General features: G+C 48.9%; 1 protein-coding gene across 2 annotated transcripts in view; it reads left to right on the top strand.

Moving 5' to 3' along the window:
• Positions 1-13,904: 13,904 nt before the first annotated feature.
• SPG7 (SPG7 matrix AAA peptidase subunit, paraplegin) overlaps positions 13,905-19,755 on the top strand; it is a 40,532-nt gene continuing 34,681 nt past the window's right edge. Inside the window, exons 1-3 of one of the 2 annotated variants that reach the window (XM_026005000.2) lie at positions 13,905-14,215; positions 16,969-17,071; positions 18,692-18,781. In XM_026005000.2, the coding sequence (XP_025860785.1) occupies positions 14,033-14,215; positions 16,969-17,071; positions 18,692-18,781 (376 nt within the window). In that variant the 5' untranslated portion in view covers positions 13,905-14,032. The remainder of the gene's footprint in view (positions 14,216-16,968; positions 17,072-18,691; positions 18,782-19,755) is intronic. The other variant, XM_026005001.2, reaches the window with a different exon arrangement.

The following is a 19,755-nucleotide window of genomic DNA, read 5'->3' as shown; positions in this document are numbered from 1 at the left end:
TGAAAACGAAGCCGTGTAACAAAAACAGCTGCAAGTGAGAACTGCAGCGGAGAAAGAAGTGCAGGGAGAGGGGAAGAGTGTCGCCGGGGACAAGGCCCGGGTTGGCGGGGCTCGGGGGGGATCCGAGGACCAGGGGGGCCCCGGGGAGGTGGCTTGAGGAAGAGGCGAGTAAGTCGTGGGAGAATATTCTAGGTCTGCTGCCCAGGATAGCTTATGGCCACACAGGAAGCACCGGAGATGTGGCTAGTCCGAAATGACAGGTGCTGTGAGTATAAAATACACGCCAGGTTCCTTTTTTCTTTCTTTTTTTTTTTTTAAGATTTTATTTATGTATTCATAAGAGACACACAGAGAGAGGCAGAGTCACAGGCAGAGGGAGAAGCAGGCTCGCTGTAGGGAGCCCGATGCAGGAATCCATGCGGGATCACGCCCTGCCAACCGCTAAGCCACCCAGGCATCCCAGGTTCCTTTTTTCCTTTAACATTTTACCTATTCATCGGAGAGAGAGAGAGCGAGCAGGGGGATGCACAGAGGGAAAAGCAGACGCCCCAGAGCAGGGAGCCCGAGATCCTGACCTCAGCCAAAGGCAGACGCTTTGCCCACTGAGCCACCCCGGCACCCCAAAATAACACACCAGATTTCAAAGACTTAGCATGAAGAAGAAAGGAACATAGGATATCTCATGAGTACTTTTTGTATTTATTACATGTGGATAGTCGTTTGGATAATGGCATTAAATATAGTGTGGGAATTAATTTTATCTCTGTAATCATTGCTACAAGGAAGGTTTTTTCAAGATTTTACGTAGTTTGAGAGAGAGAGCATGCACGAGGGAGGGAGGGGTTGGGGGGCAGAAGAAGAAATAGACTCCCTGCTGAGCAGGGAGCTGACCCCATCAGCCGCTGGGCTCCATCCCAGGACCCTGAGATCATGACCTGAGCCGAAGGCAGATGCTTCACTGACCTCACCAGCAGAGCCACCCAGGTGCCCCCCTGCTAGAAAATTTTAAATGATGCAGCAGCTGCATGCAGAGTCCTGGACAAAGGGGCAACCTAACTGGTGTCATTAAGGTAAAGAGAGGTGTGGTGGCTCAAGAGCCAGCATTCAACACACATACCTAAGGCTTTTAAGTTCCACCGTTTGAAGAACTATATTATATATGGGGTGATGGTGGCAGAGGAGGAGGTGCTGTTTAAGTTAATTGGTGAAGAACTCAGATATAATGGCTTTTGAAGAGAACCACGGAGTGAAGAAGCAAGACATGATTTGGGGAAGAGCACCCCAGATGGGATGGGAAGGAGCCCTACAAGCAGAGAGCAGAGTCCAAGCAAATGAGATAAAGGACGTGCCTGAGCAGAGGTCCTGAAGTGGAGTTGGGATCTCACCCAACTGAATGAAAAAGCAAGCCACCAGACTGTCGCGGGAAAATGAACCATGCAAGACCTGGCCTCCCATTGAAGGCTTGCTGTGGAGATGACAAGAGCACAGAGAAGGCAGTGTGAAGGAGCAGTGCAATCCACAATCGTGAGACAGTTGGGTCTGAGGCGTGTTTTGAAGATAGAGTTGGCAAGATTCTGTGGGCTCTAAGAGAAAGAGAAGGGTCCAGGATGAATAGGCACTGGCCTGAAGGACTCCAATGGAGGTAGACATTTGGGTTCACATACTGGGAGTTCCGTTTCGTACGGTTAGGTCCAAGATGCTTGGGCCTCAGTGTGGATGACAGGTAGGTGGGGGCAAGCAGGTCACAACAGAGTGTGGAAAGATCACTGGGGCAGGTGGGGCCTCCCATGCACACAGGACGTTTAGCCTGCAGGCGACACCTGCCAGTGCAGGGCTTCCATCAGGAGGCACAGGAGCAACGTCCTATTTTAGAGCAGCACGGGGGAATCCCTGGGTGGCTCAGCATTTTAGCGCCTGCCTTTGGCCAAGGGCATGATCCTGGAGTCCCAGGATCGAGTCCCACATCGGGCTCCGGGTAGGGAGCCTGCTTCTCCCTCGGCCTGTGTGTCTGCCTCTCTCTCTGTGTCTCTCATGAATAAATAAATAAATCTTAAAAAAAAAAAAAAAACAGCATGGAGGGTGAGACCATGACAAGAGGCCAAGTGAGAAGCTGTAGCAATAGTTGCCGAGAAGAGAGACACAGGAAGGGGGCTGGGGATGTGGTAAAGATGGCAGACTAGGAAAGCAGGGGCTGGGTGGCCTGAGCCAGGCAGCCAAACAGCCAGCAGGGCCACACCTTCCAGTATTCACCCTGGAAACTAGGAATTAAATTTTTACGGGACATTTCAATAAAAACCATTTGTCAAACATGTGGCCAAACAAAGCACATCAGATCCATAGACTCCTCCTCTTGATTCCCACAGGGAGTTCTGCAGGGCTTCCCAGGGAAGCCTGTTTGCTTTAGTGCAGTTACCTGGACCACCAGGAGATTCTGATGCAGGAAACCCAGTTCCTGCCAAAAGCAGTTACATCGCAGTATGTCTCTGTTCCCCTAAAACCAAAAGAAGCTAATTGTTGATTAAACATAAACCATCATGCAGAATTCAATAAAATACAAAAAAAAAATCTCATAAACCGTCAAAAAAAATGAGCCATCATATGTGGCTCTGGAAAACTCTAGTGCCCAGGTGATTCCTGATGCCCTCCCAGAGAAGAAATACTGTGTCCTATGTTTTGCGCCCAGCCCAAGGTACTCGACATGACTCTCCCCCCTCCCCTGGACACCACCCTTCTGCTATGGCCTGGGAGAGTGATGGGGCACCGGTATGGCCCTTCTCTACCTTACAGAATTGCCAAAGGTCACTGCTAGAAGAGAGTCAGCCCAGCCACCTTGTTTGCTTTCTACTTCCTTTTCTATACAAGTGCAGAAGTGGCCAGAGCAGGGCCATATTCTGACACCTTCCCTCTGTCTCTTTCCTCATTATGATGGGGAAATAACTCATCCGGGTTTAGGCCCAGCCAGCCCACCCCCAGCCCATGGTCAACCCCAGCTGGCCAGCATTCTTAGCATTAGAATTTGGAACCCCAGCCAGCTTTACAATAAATCATTACATGCTTTCCAGTTACCATAGCTTTGTGATGCACTGCTCTCCCAAACCTCAAGGGAAGGAGGCAAGATTCAGATGTTCCTTGGACCCCTGATCTCAGAACCACCAAAACTACCCCATAATATTTAACTGTATACCTAATCCTTTTTATAGTCTACCAGGTCGTTTTGTTTTGTTTCCTTTTATTTTAAAGATTTTTTCTTTTGTTTTTTGTTGTTGTTGTTTTGTTTTGTTTTTAAGAAAGCATGCATGTGGGGCGCCTAGGTGGCACAGTGGTTGAGCTTCTGCCTTCAGCTCAGGTGGTGATACTAGGGTTCTGGGTTTGAATTCAGCATCAGGTTCACTGCCCAGAGCCTGCTTCTCCCTCTACCTGTGTCTCTGCCTCTCTCTGTGTGTCTCTCATGAATAAATAAAATCTTTAAAAATGATAATTTAAAAAGTCATGTGTACCCTCATGCAAATGAGGGGAGGGACAGAAGAAAGAATCCCCAGGCAGACAGACTCCCCACTGAGTTTGGAGCCCACTGCCCATGAAGTCATGACCTGAGCAGAAACCAAGCATCAGTCACTCAACTGAGCCACCCAGGTGCCCCTAGCCTACGAATTTTTATGTAATTTTAAAATCTAAATATATGAACTATTTTTCAATCAGTTTCTCACAAATCCAACTAGAAAGGTTGAGAGTAAAAAATAAGTCTTCCTAAGACTTTTTTCCTAGTGAGGGTGTCATAATATTGCATAATGTGTTTTATGTAATGAATGTCAGCTTGCAGAAAGCAAGGAGCTTACTCAGCTGGGAGGTGGATTGTGTACTCATTCAACAAATGCTGGGGTCCCTGCTGTGTTCTGGACAGTGTCACAGCAGGGACAGAACACAAATCTCTGAAACACTTTCATGGCCCAGACAGGATTTCAAAGATGGTCCTGTGGTTCTACAGCTGGCATATGACATTCCAGAAGCTTTGGTGTGTGGCCATGGTCAGTAAATGACACTACACCCATCTGCAGCCCCTCTCGGTTTATGAAGGGAATCACAGATTTACTAACATAGAGACTTTGCCCTTGGAAATCCCTAGAAACTAGCCCCTGGGAATACAGTTGAGCTTTCCTGGGACAACAGCCCTCTGGCCTGTGCCAGCACTGGGAGTAACCACGATAGTCCATTCAGAACCTTTCACTAATGCTGAATCCAGTGAAGATTTCCTAACAAATTCCCCAAGTCGTCCCCAGAGACTTCAAGATGTCTTTAGCTGAAAAGGTACTCACAAAGGATAATCTTGAAACTAATCTGAATAACCTTTTAAAAAAATTTTTTTTCAGTAATCTCTATACCCAAGGTGGGACTCGAACTTACTACCCTGAGATCAAGAGTCACACTGCCAACTGAGTCAGCCAGGTGCCCCCATGTTCCCTTTTTAATTTAATGAAACTCATATATATCTTTTTTAAAAAATATTTATTTCAGAGAAAGAATGTGTGCTTGAGCAAGTGGAGGGGCAGAGGGAGAGTCCTGAAGCTGACTTCCCACTAAACTGGGAGCCCTATGCCCTACCAGGCTCCATTAGAGGACCCAGTGATTGTGACAGTTTAAATCAAGAGTTGGTTACTCAAATGATTGAGCCACCCAGGAGCCCCAAATTCACAAATCTTTGTTAAAATAATTCTAATGATGTTAGAATAGCCATGATTGAGACAATGGGTTCATTCACCAAGTGTGGTCCAGGAGCCCCAGGGGTCCCCCAAGACCCTCTGTGGGGGTCAGCAAAGAGTCTGACAGTTTCGAGGGCATGGCTGCAGGCTGTTGACAGAGGTAGCTGTTCTAAAGAGGGCAGCCCGTGTGGCTCAGCGGTTTAGCGCTGCCTTCAGTCCCCGGCCTGATCCTGGAGACCCAGGATTAGTCCCGTGTCAGGCTCCCTGCATGGAGTCTGCTTTTCCCTCTGCCTCTCTCTCTCTCTCTCTCTCTCTCTCTCTCATAAATAAATAAATAAATAAATAAATAAATAAATAAATAAATAAATACAAACCTTGATTTAAAAAAAAAAAAAAGAAGGAAATCTGGAACTTAATCTGGAAGATTAAGTTACATGTCCCTAGACTCGTTGGAAGGTGTACAAGGTGGGCAGCCCTGGTGGCTCAGTGATTTAGCGCCTGCCTTCGGCCCAGGGTGTGATCCTGGAGACCCTGGATCAAGTCCCATGTCGGGCTCCCTGCATGGAGCCTGCTTCTCCCTCTGCCTCTCTCTCTCTCTGTGTCTCTCATGAATAAATAAATAAAAATTTAAAAATATTTTTAAAAAAAGGAAGGTGTACAAGGTAACAAGGGAGAAAGAAGTAGTCCATTTAGTAGCACACAGTGCGGACAAATGGTGAAAAGCAGTGAGCCAAGATAGAGAACCACCAGGCTTTAGCAGCTTGGGAGCTAACGGGTGGCCTCTGGAGCTGTCCTGCAGGTTACTTACGCACCTGCCTGGTGGTGAGCAACAGAGACTTCTGGAGGTAGGTTTGCTCTGCGGGATGACCAGGCCACAGGAACCCAGATGCCAGTCACTCGGCACTTTCCTGGAGAAGGCAGCCTGGGAATGCTCACTCACTCTCCCTCACCAGCTCTCTGGGTGGAGAGGGTGCTTTATGGGTATACATACCTGTCAAAACATGATTACACATACTGGGGACAGCAGAAATGTTCAGTATTATAGGAATTAGCAAATTGTGTCACTGAAACTCAGCTTTGCATCTTTAAAAAGTATTCAGAAAATGAAAGGACGGATATCATAGGAGTTAAATAAAGAAATGCTGGGATCCCTGGGTGGCGCAGCGGTTTGGCGCCTGCCTTTGGCCCAGGGCGCGATCCTGGAGACCCGGGATCGAATCCCACGTCGGGCTCCCGGTGCATGGAGCCTGTTTCTCCCTCTGCCTATGTCTCTGCCTCTCTCTCTCTCTGTGTGTGACTATCATAAATAAATGAAAAACTAAAAAATATATTTAAAAAAAAAAAAAAAGAAATGCTACTGGGCGGCTCCTGTGTCTCAGCGTTGAATGCTGGAGGTACCCCGCCCCCCCGCCGCAGTGGGCCTGCACATAGCACCTATACTGTCCAGCAAGCATGGCTCCTCGAGCCCACACACCCCAGACCCCAGACCTCCCAGAGAAACACTTTAGTCCCTTCCTTCTGCCCAGAGGTGGATTATAAACATAGTCTATGGGCTCTGTTTCATTTTGTTTATTCTGTTTACGAAACTGTAACCTCATGTAGGATTGCCTTAGGGCCCAAGTAACAAATGAACTGTCAAACAAAATATGCGTAAAACAGCAGGGACAGAGATGTGGCCAAACCCAAATTGCATGCTTCGATTTCAGGCAAGTTTAAAGCCAAAGCACCCTCCTCTCTACAGATAATTTCCAACTTAACCTGACCAGCTCTGAGGCCTCCTCCAACCAGGGCTGGCTGTGAATTCCAGAAACACAGGATCCTCTGGGGAAAACAGCTAAGTGTACCACAGGGAGGGTCTGGCGCCTCGCTGCAATCTGCTGGTATGTGTCTGTAATATCCAATGATCCGTGGAGGAAGGGGGCTGAAGTGAGACCCGGTTCAAATTCTTTGTAGAAGTGGTCACCTTGCCCTCTGTCAAATCAGCCTGTAAATTACAGTGAAACAGACCCTTGCCTGAAACTGTTCCTCTCACACCTGTGCCTGGTGGCTGCTACCCCAGCTGGCCTGTCCTACAGGGGGGCTGGTTGGGGTACTCGGCCCTTCTCTAAGCAAGGGCAGTCATGTGCTGCTGACCCCGTGATCATTCGGCCACTAAGATAAACATGAGGCCACCCCAGGCTTTCCTGTGCCTCTGAGAAATGAGCTCCCCACCACCTGTCTATCCCATTCCCCCCCACTCCCCACCCCCACCCCCTGCATCAAGCACATCCTCCTGGTTGGGCTCTTACAAGCCCTGCCCTCCCCCTTCCCCACTTCTGGTCAAAAGGATGTTCATAAAACAGACCAATCAGTCTCCAGCTCAAACTCCTCTACACCCTCCTCCCACTTGTGAGCATGGAGGCAGGGTCCTCACAGCAGGGGCGGAGCTCAGCCCCCCCCCACTCCGCACATGTTGCCCACAAGGGTGCTGGTCCCTCCACTTTAGCTCCCGGAAGTCTGCCCTGACCACCTCATCTCATGCTTTCCTCTTCTCACATGCCATGTGCTTTGCTGGTTTGGTTGACTCTTGTTTCTCACTAGGATGGATGTTCACTGAGGACAAGCGTCCATTTGTTCACTGCTGCTGTGTCCTTAGCACCAAAGACCCAGAGTGTCTCTTAAGGGAAATTCCATTTTATCCCATAAAAATCTACTTTTTTCTCCAGTTCTTTCATTTTCTGCAACTGCTTTGAGGGCCTCTCACCACCTCCCCCAGAAATTACCCCCACCTGCCCAAGGCACCCCTCCTCCCCTCTTTTCTTCATCTTTGCTTTGGGACCAGTAACAGCTCTGAGGGGGTCTTCCCCTTACCCTTCTTTATCTCATCCTTTCTTTTGACCTGTTTTTGTCCTTTCTCTTTTTGTTCTGTGTTACAGAACCTCCGGGAATGAGCTAGCAATCTCTGAGAAGAGGGAGTTGGAAGTTCTAAGTGAACAAAGGCAGGCTGGCAGAAGAGGCAGGGGTGTGTGGGAACATTTGCTTGTCGCTGTGCCTTGTCCAAATTCAGTGCAGTTCATGGGAACTTCTACAGAACACGTCCACCCCTGATCTGCTGAAAGGCCGTAAGAGTCACAGACCTCTAGGGTCCAGGCCCAGCCAGCTGGTGGGGACAGAAGGGCACAGAGACTTCATACTGTCCTCCTTCTGGGGGACAACATGCTCTGTCCAACCCCGAGAAATGGAATCACCCTGCTGACAATTGCTGGCTGTAGATTAGAGTGGAGACACAGCTGATTGATCACAGCCACATCCCAGAAACAATCAAGCATCCTATTGGTTACGTGGCACTCCTGAGGGACCACATACAAAAAGTGAACTCCTCTTCCTTTGAACATCTTATCCTTCACCTAACAAGTAACCCCTGGGGCCAGGGAGATAGCAAGCTAGTAACTTCCAGGAACATCCAGACATGGTCCCTCTTTTCTGGGAGCTGAACCAGACAAGGCTTCTGAACCCAGATGAAAGGTCAAGGAGGAACCCCAGGGCTCTGGCCAGTGACCACTCCCCATTAGCTAGTGAATCTGGACAGGTGAACCCCAACTTGGACCAATGAAAGTCCCAAATCCCAATGTACATTTGCATCTAAAGAAAGGGATTGGCTCATAATGAGGAATGAAGTGGGGGATCCCACCTACTGTGACCGGAACTAGGGACACAAATTGGCTTATCCCAAGCCTCATCTGCAGCCTTTGTTTCTTTATCTGTGGGGCCAACTTCTCTCCAACCATGGTCAGCTTTCTCCACATGGTGTGAAAGTGCTGACAGGATACTCAATCCATACCTCTACTCCATGATCCCAAAGGCAGAGTCTCTTCTTCTTCTTCTTCTTCTTCTTCTTCTTCTTCTTCTTCTTCTTCTTCTTCTTCTTCTTCTTCTTCTTCTTCTTTCTTCTTCTTCTTCTTCTTCTTCTTCTTCTTCTTCTTCTTCTCCTTCTTCTTCTTCTTCTCCTTCTCCTCCTCCTTCTCCTTTCTTCTCCTTCTTTCTTCTTCTCCTTCTTTCTTCTTCTCCTTCTTTCTTCTTTCTTCTTCTTCTTCTTCTTCTTCTTCTTCTTCTTCTTCTTCTTCCTCCTCCTCCTCCTTCCTCCTCCTTCCTCCTTCTTCTTCCTTCTTCTTCTTCCTTCTTCCTCTTCCTCCTCCTCCTCCTTCTTCTTCCTTCTTCTTCTTCCTCTTCCTCCTCCACCTCCTCCTCCTTCTTCCTCTTCTTCTTCTTCCTCTTCTTCTTCCTCTTCTTCTTTTCCTCTTCTTCTTCTTCCTCTTCTTCTTCCTCTTCTTCTTTTCCTCTTCTTCTCTTCCTCTTCTTTCTTCCTCTTCCTCTTCTTCCTCTTCTTTTCTTCCTCTCCTTCTTCTTCCTCTTCTTTTTCTTCTTATTTTATTCTTCTTTTCTTCTTCTTCCTCCTTCTTCTTCTTCTCCTCCTTCTCCTTCTTCTTCTTTTTTTTTTTTTCACCCAGAGTCCAGCAGTGTGGTGTGTGGTGGCCTGACAGGCCCTGGTGTGGGGTGGGGGTGGGGATGTCAAAGTGGAAATGGCACAGAGATACTGAGAAAGCCCAGAGACAGAAACTGAGATGTGGAGAGATATCAGAAAGCACAATGAGAGAGATAGAGAGACAATCGGAGAGGCTGCTGTGTAGACCCACAGAAGACTCCAGAGACACAACGGAGATGGAGAGATAGAGAAAGAGAAATAGAGTTTCTTCTTGGGAGAGAAACTCTTTGAGGGCAGTGGGAAGAGGGGATGCAAGAGGGGATGCAGGACAGGTGAGAAGTCCAGCTCCTCCTCCCAGGGTACCCTGGCATGGGGCAGCGGTCAGGGGCTGGGGTCCCCACCAGTCATCCCGTGCAGGGCGCAGCCTGGGGCAGAGTCCCTTCTTCACCTTCAAATAGAAGCTCTAAGGAAGGACCTCATAGGCTGACTCTGTTTCTGAACCAATTAATTTTGGGATGAATGCAGCACTAGGAACGTCTGGGGTCATGTGACCAGGGGAAGTCAGGATCCAAGGGTTGGGTTTTGCTAAGCAGATGTGAACAACTGACATCTTCCGTAATCATCACTGTGGTCAGTAGCCTCCAAGGAAACCCTCAATGACCCCTGCCCCCTGGTATCCACACTCTTGAGCTGTTTCTGCCAAAAGGTACCATGTCACCTGAGAAACCCCATTGAGACTCCATGTGGTGAGGAGCTGACATCTCCCGCCAATAGCCAGGCAAAGGCATCACCTTGGAAACCCAGCCACTAGTACCAGGAAAGCTTCAAATGACTGCAACCCCAGCCATTGATGAACTGAGGAAAACTGAGCCTGAGCCACCTGGTCAACCACACCCAGATTCCCGATCCAGAAAACTGCGCGACACAATGAATATTGTTTTAACTTGCCAAGTGTTAGGGTCATTTGCTCCATATCAACAGATAGCTGATACTATCAATAGAACAGATTAAATGAATGAACTTGGTATGTGCTCTCCAGAGCTATGGGAGTTAATGATATGTAGAGAAGCAGCCCCTGCCATTTCGGGGTGCCCCCTGGACATCAGTCAAAAATCTCACACACATTGGGAATCCCTGGGTGGCTCAGTGGTTTGGCGTCTGCCTTCCACCCAGGGCATGATCATGGAGTCCCGGGATCGAGTTCCGCATTGGGCTTCTGTGTGGAGCCTGCTTCTCCCTCTGCCTGTGTCTCTGCCTGTGTGTGTGTGTGTGTGTGTGTGTGTATGTGTGTGTGTGTCTTGTGAATAAATAAGTAAAATCTTTAAAAAAAAATCTCACACACAGCTGTCTTGAGAAACACTGAGGATACAGACATTTAGTCACACACAAATTTCTGTACAGGATTTTGCTAGTAGAAATGGACTTTTTATCCTTTCAAGAACAAAATCTATGATTACAAAATCTTGTACATATGATGACTGAAAGCCAGCTAACAAGTGATATGAGAAGAAATAATTTCCTAAGAAAGATCTCTAGTTCAGAAACAAAATTTACCCAAATTCAAAGAAATGAATGAATTTACTGAGATGTCCTATAAAGGAGTATATCTTATAGAAGATGTCCTAATATTAGCCAACTACCTCATTGTGGATCAGGTCATTCCAAGCTATGTGACGTGGCCTCAGCAGGATGAGCTAGCTGCCCGGCAGGATTATGGAAGAAACAATTACATGGCACAGCCACCTGAGGCCCTCAAAACACAGGCTAAGTGTGGAAGCAACTGTGCTTGAGAAAAGAAAAGAGTTTAGAAGTTTAGTTGCTGGGGGATCCCTGGGTGGCTCAGCAGTTTAGTACCTGCCTTTGGCCCAGGGTGTGATCCTGGATACCCAGGATCAAGTCCCGCATTGGGCTCCCTGTATGGAGCCTGCTTCTCCCTCTGTCTGTGTCTCTGCCTCTCTCTGTCTCTCATGAATAAATAAATAAAATCTTAAAAAAAGAAAGAAAATATATACATTAAAACCAAAAAGGGCCCCAAAGATCAACTCCTGTGTCAACTGCTAGCATGTCATTCCTACTTTAGAGACAAGGAGGACTTGTCAGGATTCTGAGCGCCAGGACCCCAGGGGTGGGAGTGGGCAGGGGTCTTCCCATAGCGCAGGCTCGAGCACATGCACCTCCTCAGGATCGCTTAGCTTCCAAACACACCTGGTATCAGGGTAGCAACACAGATACCTAGACACACCCTGACTCAAACCCGAAGTTCATGGGGAGATGTCCGCAGATGGTTAAGGGAAGCCACATGGAACTGTCCTGAGGTACCCTGAGTTCAGAGAAAGAAGAAATCTTGCCAGGGATGGATGTGGTGGCGGGGAACGCCTCTGAGGTCTGAGGGCTGAGAAAGGTCCTGTGAACCAGCCTGCCTAGGCCTGATGTTTCTAGGGTCTGGGTCACAGGGCACCTGGAGGCCTAAACTAGATCGCTATTGTCCAGGGGACCGAAGCAGGGCAGGTGCAGAGTTACCTGAGGGCCTGGACACAGCCAAGCTCCAGAACAGTTGTTAGATGCATCTAAATAATGCATCCATAATCTCTTCTCCCACAATCTCATTTGCCATGACATCCCAGGAAGAAAGTCCTGGATGAAAAGAGTTCTGGCCTCATGGGCTGTTCTCAGGTTCTTTTATTGCATGTTATTGTTATTACAGCCCCGTGGGAAACTCAAGGCTGCTATTAGCCTCATTTTGCAGATAATTATAACCCCATTTTACTGTCAAGAAAATTGAGGCTTGGGAACCCAGTAACTTGTTCAAGGTCACAGGCTGAGGGCAGAAGCCAGTGTTCTTCCACCAGAGGCTGGCCCTTTGCCACTGCACCGCTTCTAACTGAGTTGTTGCCAAGAAGTCAGACCACAGTAACAATTTTACTTCAAATGTTAGTGGGATAGTATCTTACACTCTTCCCAAACATGTTCACATTTCCTCGAGGAGGCTTTGAATCACAAACACTCTGGACTGGATGATGAGGGCATAGGCCTGAGGATGGGGGGCTAGGCTGTTTCCTGTCAGGGCACATTGCACAAGCTTCGATAAGGTGCAAGAAACCATGCTCTCGGAAGTCTGGTCACAGTCACAGGACTGGTCTGGGTAGAGTGAGGGCAGGACAGCTCTAGCTGGAAGGCACAAAGTGGATGGGAAGACTTAACCAGCAGTGTTGGGCGGGGGGGGGGGGGGGGGGGGGGCTGGAGAAGAGGAAGATGGTACTAGGACAGGAGAAACAGAGGAAAGGCAGTGAGTCCAGGTGTGTGAGCCACTGGCAGCCTGGAGCCTAGGGGCCACTCTCTCTGCAAACCAACTTCCAGTAACCACCTCTGCAAAAGCACCAGCCACTGAAGAGCTCAACACTCGTAATCAGGTTACTGACGGTAAAAAATGTCCTGAAACTTTTCCAGCTTCTGCAGCAAAGGAAGGAAGGACACACAAATCACAGTACTTGTGTAAGATGTAAGGAATCATGGTGGAGGGTGCAGGCCCAGAAACCAGTCAGACCAGCTCAGAGACTCTGTGCCATCACTTCTTAGCTGCGACCTTCAATGCGTTACTAAACCGCTGAGCCACCCAGGCCGCTCCTTGATGCGTTACTTTTAATTTCTGAGGCTGTGTCCTCATCCATAAAATAAGTATTAAAGTACCTCAGAGGGGACACCTGGCTGGCTCAGTGGTTGAGCGTCTGCCTTCAGCTTAGGGTGTGATCCAGAATGGAGTCCCACATTGGGGCCCCTCAAGGAGCCTGCTTCTCCTTCTGCCTAAGTCTCTGCCTCTCTCATGAATAAATAAATAAATAAATCTAAAAAAAAAATAAGTACCTCAGAGTTGTGACTATAAGGGTACTTGATATGGGGCACCTGGTGAAGCGTCTGCCTTGGTTCATGTCACAACCCCAGCGTCCTGGGATCCAGTCCCATCTCTCCCTCTAAGGCGGGGGTGGGGGTGGGGTGGAGTCTGCTGCTCCCTCTCTCCCTACCCAGGCCCTGCTTGCGCACCCGCTCTCTCTTTTTCTCTCTCAAATAAAATATTAAAAAAGAGTATCTGCTATGGAGCCGGGCACCAGCTCTTACTAAGATGCCTGTAGGAATTTGTGGAATACAACGTTACCATAACCCTACTCTGGAACATCCACCTAACCTTTCATTTTTCTAGGAAAGGAGCTATTCGGCTGGCAGTCAGCAGCTCAGCAGCGTCAAGGCGGAGCCCTCAGGCGCTGGGCCTCAGGCCGCAGGGAAAGGGTGCACAGGTGGAGCAGAGGCGGCGGGGGCGCCGACACACTGACTCCAGGCTGCCATCCTAGTCACCGGGGCTGGGCTCCACTTCCAGACTTCGTCGTGCCGCTGGCAGAAAGTCACTAGTTACCATGATTATCCGAAAGGAAACACTCTTAGGACAAGGACCTCGGCACGCGAGGGTTCCAGGCCAGCCTCCCTCCGCTAAGCCCCAGGCTGGACCCCAGGCCCGACCGCTGCACTTGCAAGGACGAAGCCCTGCGGTCAAGACACGGACAGATGGACCAGGGTCCCCGGTCCCCAGATGGTCGGGGTCCGGATCCCCGGTGGAGGCTGAGGCTGGGGTCCGGGTTGAGTCCGGGGTTTGGATCCCGGGTGGTGGCTGAGGCCGGGGTCTGGACGCCGGCTCTCTGGGCTCATTTCCTCGGGCTCTCCCGCTCTGCCCCGTGACCCCGCGACCTGGCTGCACCTCGCAGGCGGCTAGGAAACAGGCGGAGCGCGGCAGCGGCTGGACTGCGGGCAACCGGCTTGGGCAGCCCCGACTGCGCAGGCGCCTTTCGCGCGGCCTCCACTGCGCAGGCGCCGCTTCCGGGCCAACATGGCGGCCGCTCTCCTCCTGCTGCGCGCTCTTCGCCCGGGCCCTGCTGCGGGGTCTGGGCGACTGCGGGGCCCGTGCTCTGGCTGGACCCTAGGCCTCTCCCCCGGGGCGGGAAGGAGGTGCCTCCACTTGGTCCACAGGCCTCCGACCCGACTCGTGGGGACCGGAGACCACGCCGAGCAGGTAAACGCCGACCTGGGGTCGGGGACCGCCCATTCCTGCCCCACACGCTGCTGGGCCCTCCTGCAGCCTCACCCCTCATCCCCTCACCACCCCCATCTCCTCACCTCCCCCCATCCCCTCACCTCCCCCATGCCCTCACCCACGCATCCCCTCACCCCTCCACTCCCTTACCCTCCTCACCCCCATCCCCTCAGCCCCTCACCTACGCATCCCCTCACCCCTTCATTCCCTCATCTCTTTATTCCCTTACCTCTCACCCCTCACCCCCATCCCCTCAGCCCCTCAGCCACGCATCCCCTCACCCTCATTCTCTCACCCCTCAGCCCCCATCCCCTCCGCCCTTCCCTCACCCCTTCATTCCCTCATGCCTTCCTTCCCTTATCCCTTCATTCCCTTACCCCTCATCCCCTCACCCACGCATCCCCTCACCCCCTCATTCCCTCACCCCTCAGCCCCCATCCCCTCACCCCCATCTCCTCACCCCTTCATTCTCTTACCCCTCATCCCCTCACCCCCATCCCCTCACCCAGGCATCCTCTCACCCCTCACCCCCCATCCCCTCACCCCGTATCCCCTCACCCCTTCATTCCCTTACCCCTCCATCCCCTCACGTTCGCATCCCCTCACCCTTCATTCTCTCACCCTTCAGCTCTTCACCCCCAGCCAGCACCTAGCCGCGGGTCCCCCCATTCTCCCCACCCCAGGGCAGCCCTGGAAGAGACCCGGCACAGGCCCCAGCCTGCATCTTTCCAGCCCTTTTCTCGTGTATTGATTTTTTTCTGCCCATTTGCTTACTTTCCTGGCGTCTTCAAATTGAATCCAGGGATGCCTGGCTCAATCAGTGGAGCAAGTGGCTAGATCCTCGGGTTATGAGTTCGAGCCCCATCCACATGGGCTGTAGAGATTACTTAAAAATAAAGTTTTAAAAAAATGTTTAAAAACCGAATCCAGTAAGAGTTTGACCGAGAACTATTTGACCATTGGCTCACATACAGACGTTGTGAGGATGATGGTACCCAGCCATTGCTCAAGTGGGAGGACAGTTTTGTGTGAGCAGATCTCCCTCAGCTGTCTTAGGTTTGTCTCCTAGTGGAGGGCGTTATGGACCTGGATTAATTGAGCACTCTTTTTTTTTTAAAGATTTATTTATTATGATAGAGGCAGAGACACAGGAGGAGGGAGAAGCAGGCTCCATGTCGGGAGCCCGACGTGGAACTCGATCCCGGGACTCCAGGATGGCGCCCTGGGCCAAAGGCAGGCGCCAAACCACTGAGCCACCCAGGGATCCCCCTAATTGAGCACTCTTAAGTGAGGTCTGTGCTTCAGGATCTGCTCAAGTGACCTCTACCTAGAAACAAGGATCCCAAGCTCTAGTGCCATTTTGGCTGCTTTTTCTTCCAGTCCTTTCTTAGGAGCTTAACATACTTGAGGTCATAATTTATTATTGTTCTTTTTTACCGTAACTTGAAGACCCGTTTGAATTATAGTTCTATTGTAGATCACTGGTTGTTCCTCCCGAGCCTGAACCTGAGGGACGTATAGATGTATTACACTTTTTTTCTTTCTACTTTTAGTTCTATTGAAAAAGAGAATCATAATTAATATTGTCTTTAGTCTGACCCCATGCTTATTCTATGAAAGGAAAGGCTGAAGTAGGAAATTCACATATTGTGGAATCTCCGCAGGCTCCCTCACCAGTGGCTGTAATGGAAGTAAACTAAAGTAACCTGGGTTAAACAAACTGTTTGGATCTGACTTTGGAGAATGACAATTTTTAAATTTTTATATCTTTCAAATTCATGATACTCGTTTATTAGGCCCAGTCTACATTCTGTCTCTACTCCTTATAGGACTACTGAACTCAGTCATTACTGAGCCAGGTGTAGTAGTTTTAATTAAGTGGGACGATAACTTTAGATGAGGAATGTTCTTCCTGCTGCTAACAGGAAATTACATGGAATGTGCTTGCTACCCAAAAACATTGAGCAGGATATTACTTTTTTTAAAAAATGTTTTGTTTATTAGAGTGAGAGCAAGCACAAGCGGGGAGCATAGGGAGAAACCTCCCCAAGCACAAGCGGGGAGCATAGGGAGAAACCTCCCCACTGAGCAGGGAACCCAATGTGGGGCTCTATCCCAGGACCCCAGGATCCTGATCTGAGCTGAAGGCAGACACTTTACCGAATGAGCCACTCAGGCACCCCGAGGTATTACTTTCCTTGATAGCAGGGCAGAGATGAGCTAAGGAAAAAATTAAAAACAAAGAAATAAAACAAATGAAGAAAATGCCAACAAAGAGATAAAAAAATTAAATTGGATCATTGACCTTGACATAAAACACAAGTGGGAAAATGCTCATCTTGAAAGCAGAACTTCAGAAAGACAGACTAGTAACCCCCTATTGTTCCTGAAAATGTTCTGCAAGGAACATTGTCTGGAGAGGTCAGGTGTAAGTGCTCTGGGCCCTCCCTTCCACTTCGCTCTTCCAGGGAGCTGTGATCCTCAGGGCACAGAATGGCAGCCTGCACTCCCTGCCTTTCCTTCTATGTTTCTTTGACTGGCTTCTTTGCATCACTTTTGTTTTGATGTTGAAAGTTTGAAATAATGCTTAGATCATATATCAGGGCAATGTAAACATTATAAATATTTGAGTTCTCAGAGGAGATTTTGCTACAGACTCAAGATTTTCGGTCCACATTGCTCTGGTGTGGTATTAGTGTGATCCATCCTCTGTGTTTTTTGTTTCTTTTCAGAGTTTGCAGCTGTGCCTGCTAACCCCTACCTTTGAAGGGCTCACTGGATTGTTGTTGAGACAGCATCTAGTCCAGAATCCAGTCAGACTCTGGAAACTCTTAGGTGTGTATCTTCTGAAACAGGTGATAGGCACATCCTGTGACATCTGTAAATAAATTAGGGTGATGTGGCTGGTTTGACACTGAGAAACAAAATCAGAGGAATTTGGCTTCTGTGTAATGTGAGCCCATAGATGCTCTAAAGTGAAGTTTACAGAAAGATAAGGTCTGAATAGGCCACTTGTGCTTATTTGAGTCATCCACCTCCCTGTATTTTAAATTCTGGCGTACAGCAATAATTGGGCTGCTTACAAGGGTTTCCGTGTTCTCTAGCCAGCTGCAAGAATGTCTAGTAAGGATCTTCAAAGTGGCTCTGTATGTTTATATCCAGTAGGCAACTACAAATAGGTCACAAGTAATTCATTCTTAACAGTTTCATCATTCAGTGAGATACCATGACATCCTTAGGAGAGATCTTAGGGCAAAAGGACTTAGGACCTTCAGGATTGACACCCGTGATCTTACTTCCCCTCTATCCAGTTGGAATAGGGAGAAGTGTAGTCTTCCAGCTCTTAGAGGACAGTAGGTGGCTTGGTGCCCACATGTGGTCAGGAAGAACCACTCGGCATCAACTCGCTCATCTTCTGTGTTTGCCCACATAAGGCACCCAGTGGCACACGCTTCACTCTTTAGCTAGCCTGAGCCCTTGTCAAGGGGCATCAAAATGTTCTCATTTGTGGTGCCTTTAACGTTGTGAAGAAACGTACAGCTGTCAGAGTTGGTGGGACACTTTCTTTTCCTTTTTTTTAAAGATTTTATTTATTCAGGAGAGGGAGAGAGAGAGAGGCAGAGACATAGAAGGAGAAGCAGGCTCCTCACAGGGAGCCTGATGCAGGACTCGATCCAAGGACACAGGATCATGCCCTGAGCCAAAGGCAGATGCTCAACCACTGAGCTACCCAGGTGTCCCTCTTTCCTCTCCTTTTATTTTTTTATTTTTATTTTTATTTTTTTTTTTAAGATTTTATTTATTTATTCATGAGAGACACACACGCACACACAGAGAGAGACAGAGACACAGGCAGAGGGAGAAGCAGGCTCCATGCAAGGACCCTGATGTGGGACTCGATCCCCCGTCTCCAGGATCACACCCCGGGTTGCAGGCGGTACTAAACCGCTGTGCCACCGGGGCTGCCCTCTTTCCTCTCCTTTTAAACATTAATTTAATTAGACAGTGGACAATACAGAGCCTTTCATGTGAGAAGTGTTGTGTCTTGGTGATGGTGGCCACTGGGTTGCTGTTGCTGCTGCACATGTCAAACCACCATGTTGCTCATTTGTTTAAATTCATTTAAAGTGACTGTGTGAAAAAAAAAAAAAAATAAAGTGTGTGTATAGAAGGGGTTGTTCTCCACCAAACTCATGAGACTTGCTCAGTATATGGTCATAAGTTTTTTTCCTCTGCATTGCTAATTTGAATTACAAAGGTATTCTATAGGTTGAAGTAGTTTATTATTCTATAATTAGCAGTTATTATACTAAGAGTGGTTACCACAAACTTCTAGATCTTAGGCATGTAGGTTTCAGATGGCTTCTGTTTTGGTTGGTTATTAAAGAATGCACTCTTCTCCTGATGCTCCCCTGTAGTGGCAGATCTTGTTGACATGTTCCCTATTCCTTACAGGTGGCACTTGCTATTTTAACACCTCCAGGATGAAGCAAAAGACTAAGGACAATGATAAATCTAAGGGGAGGACCCCTGAAGATGATGAAGGTATACCTATTTGACTTTCTTAAATAATGGCTACCTTGGCTGTCTTCACATGTGTAATCTGGTCTCAGCAACAGGAAATCTATCTAAGAAGTAGGGTGAACCCAAGGGCGCCTGGGGGGCTCATTCAGTTAGGCATCCAAATTTTGGTTTTGGCTGAGGTCATGACCTCAGGGTCCTGGGATCAAGCCCCACTTCAGTCTCCATGCTCAGTGAGGAGTCTGCTTAAGATTCTCTCTCCCTCTGCCCCTTCTCCCTGCCCCGGCTGTCTCTCAAAAAAAATTTTAAAAACGTAGGGTGAATCCTGGCACCTGTGTCTCCCTTACCCTAAGCACACCTACCCTCAATCTTTAATATGATTACTGGATCTTTTCCTGCTTGTCCTTTTAGAGATGCTTCCATCAGCACCTGTGTCCCTTGTCAGGTCCAGACATCTAAAGGCAGGCAGAGTTGCTGTTCTCTGCATGGAAAGAGTGAATCTCACATCTGCCTTGTACTCAAGTGTTCTGGGGTTGGGAGGAAGGCACCAGGACACCTTAGTTGAACCCACCCCCCACACACTCCTGATTATGTGTTGACTTGAGAAGCAGCCCCCAGAGGAAAGGCTGGTGCAGTGCATGGTCTTTTTTTTTTTTTTAAGATTTTATTTATTTATTCCTGAGAGACACAGAGAGAGAGAGAGAGAGAAAGAGAGAGGCAAAGATACAGGCAGAAGGAGAAGCAGGCTCCATGCATGATGAGCCTGATGTGGGACTTGATCCCAGGACTCCAGGATCACACCCCAGGCCAAAGGCAGGTGCTAAACCGCTGAGCCACCCAGGGATCCCTCAGTGCGTGGTCTTGAGCAAGGAGTGGGACACGTCGCTATCCTGTGAGTGACCACTCACACTGGCCAACTGGCCAACTGGACTCAACTGGCCAACGCCAGTTGGCCCCTGCTATAGCCCCAGTTCACAACAACCTCACTTGAAAATCTT

Source organism: Vulpes vulpes, chromosome 12 (assembly GCF_048418805.1).
Source record: "Vulpes vulpes isolate BD-2025 chromosome 12, VulVul3, whole genome shotgun sequence".
NCBI lineage: Eukaryota > Metazoa > Chordata > Mammalia > Carnivora > Canidae > Vulpes > Vulpes vulpes.
This window is presented reverse-complemented; position numbering and strand designations above follow the sequence as displayed.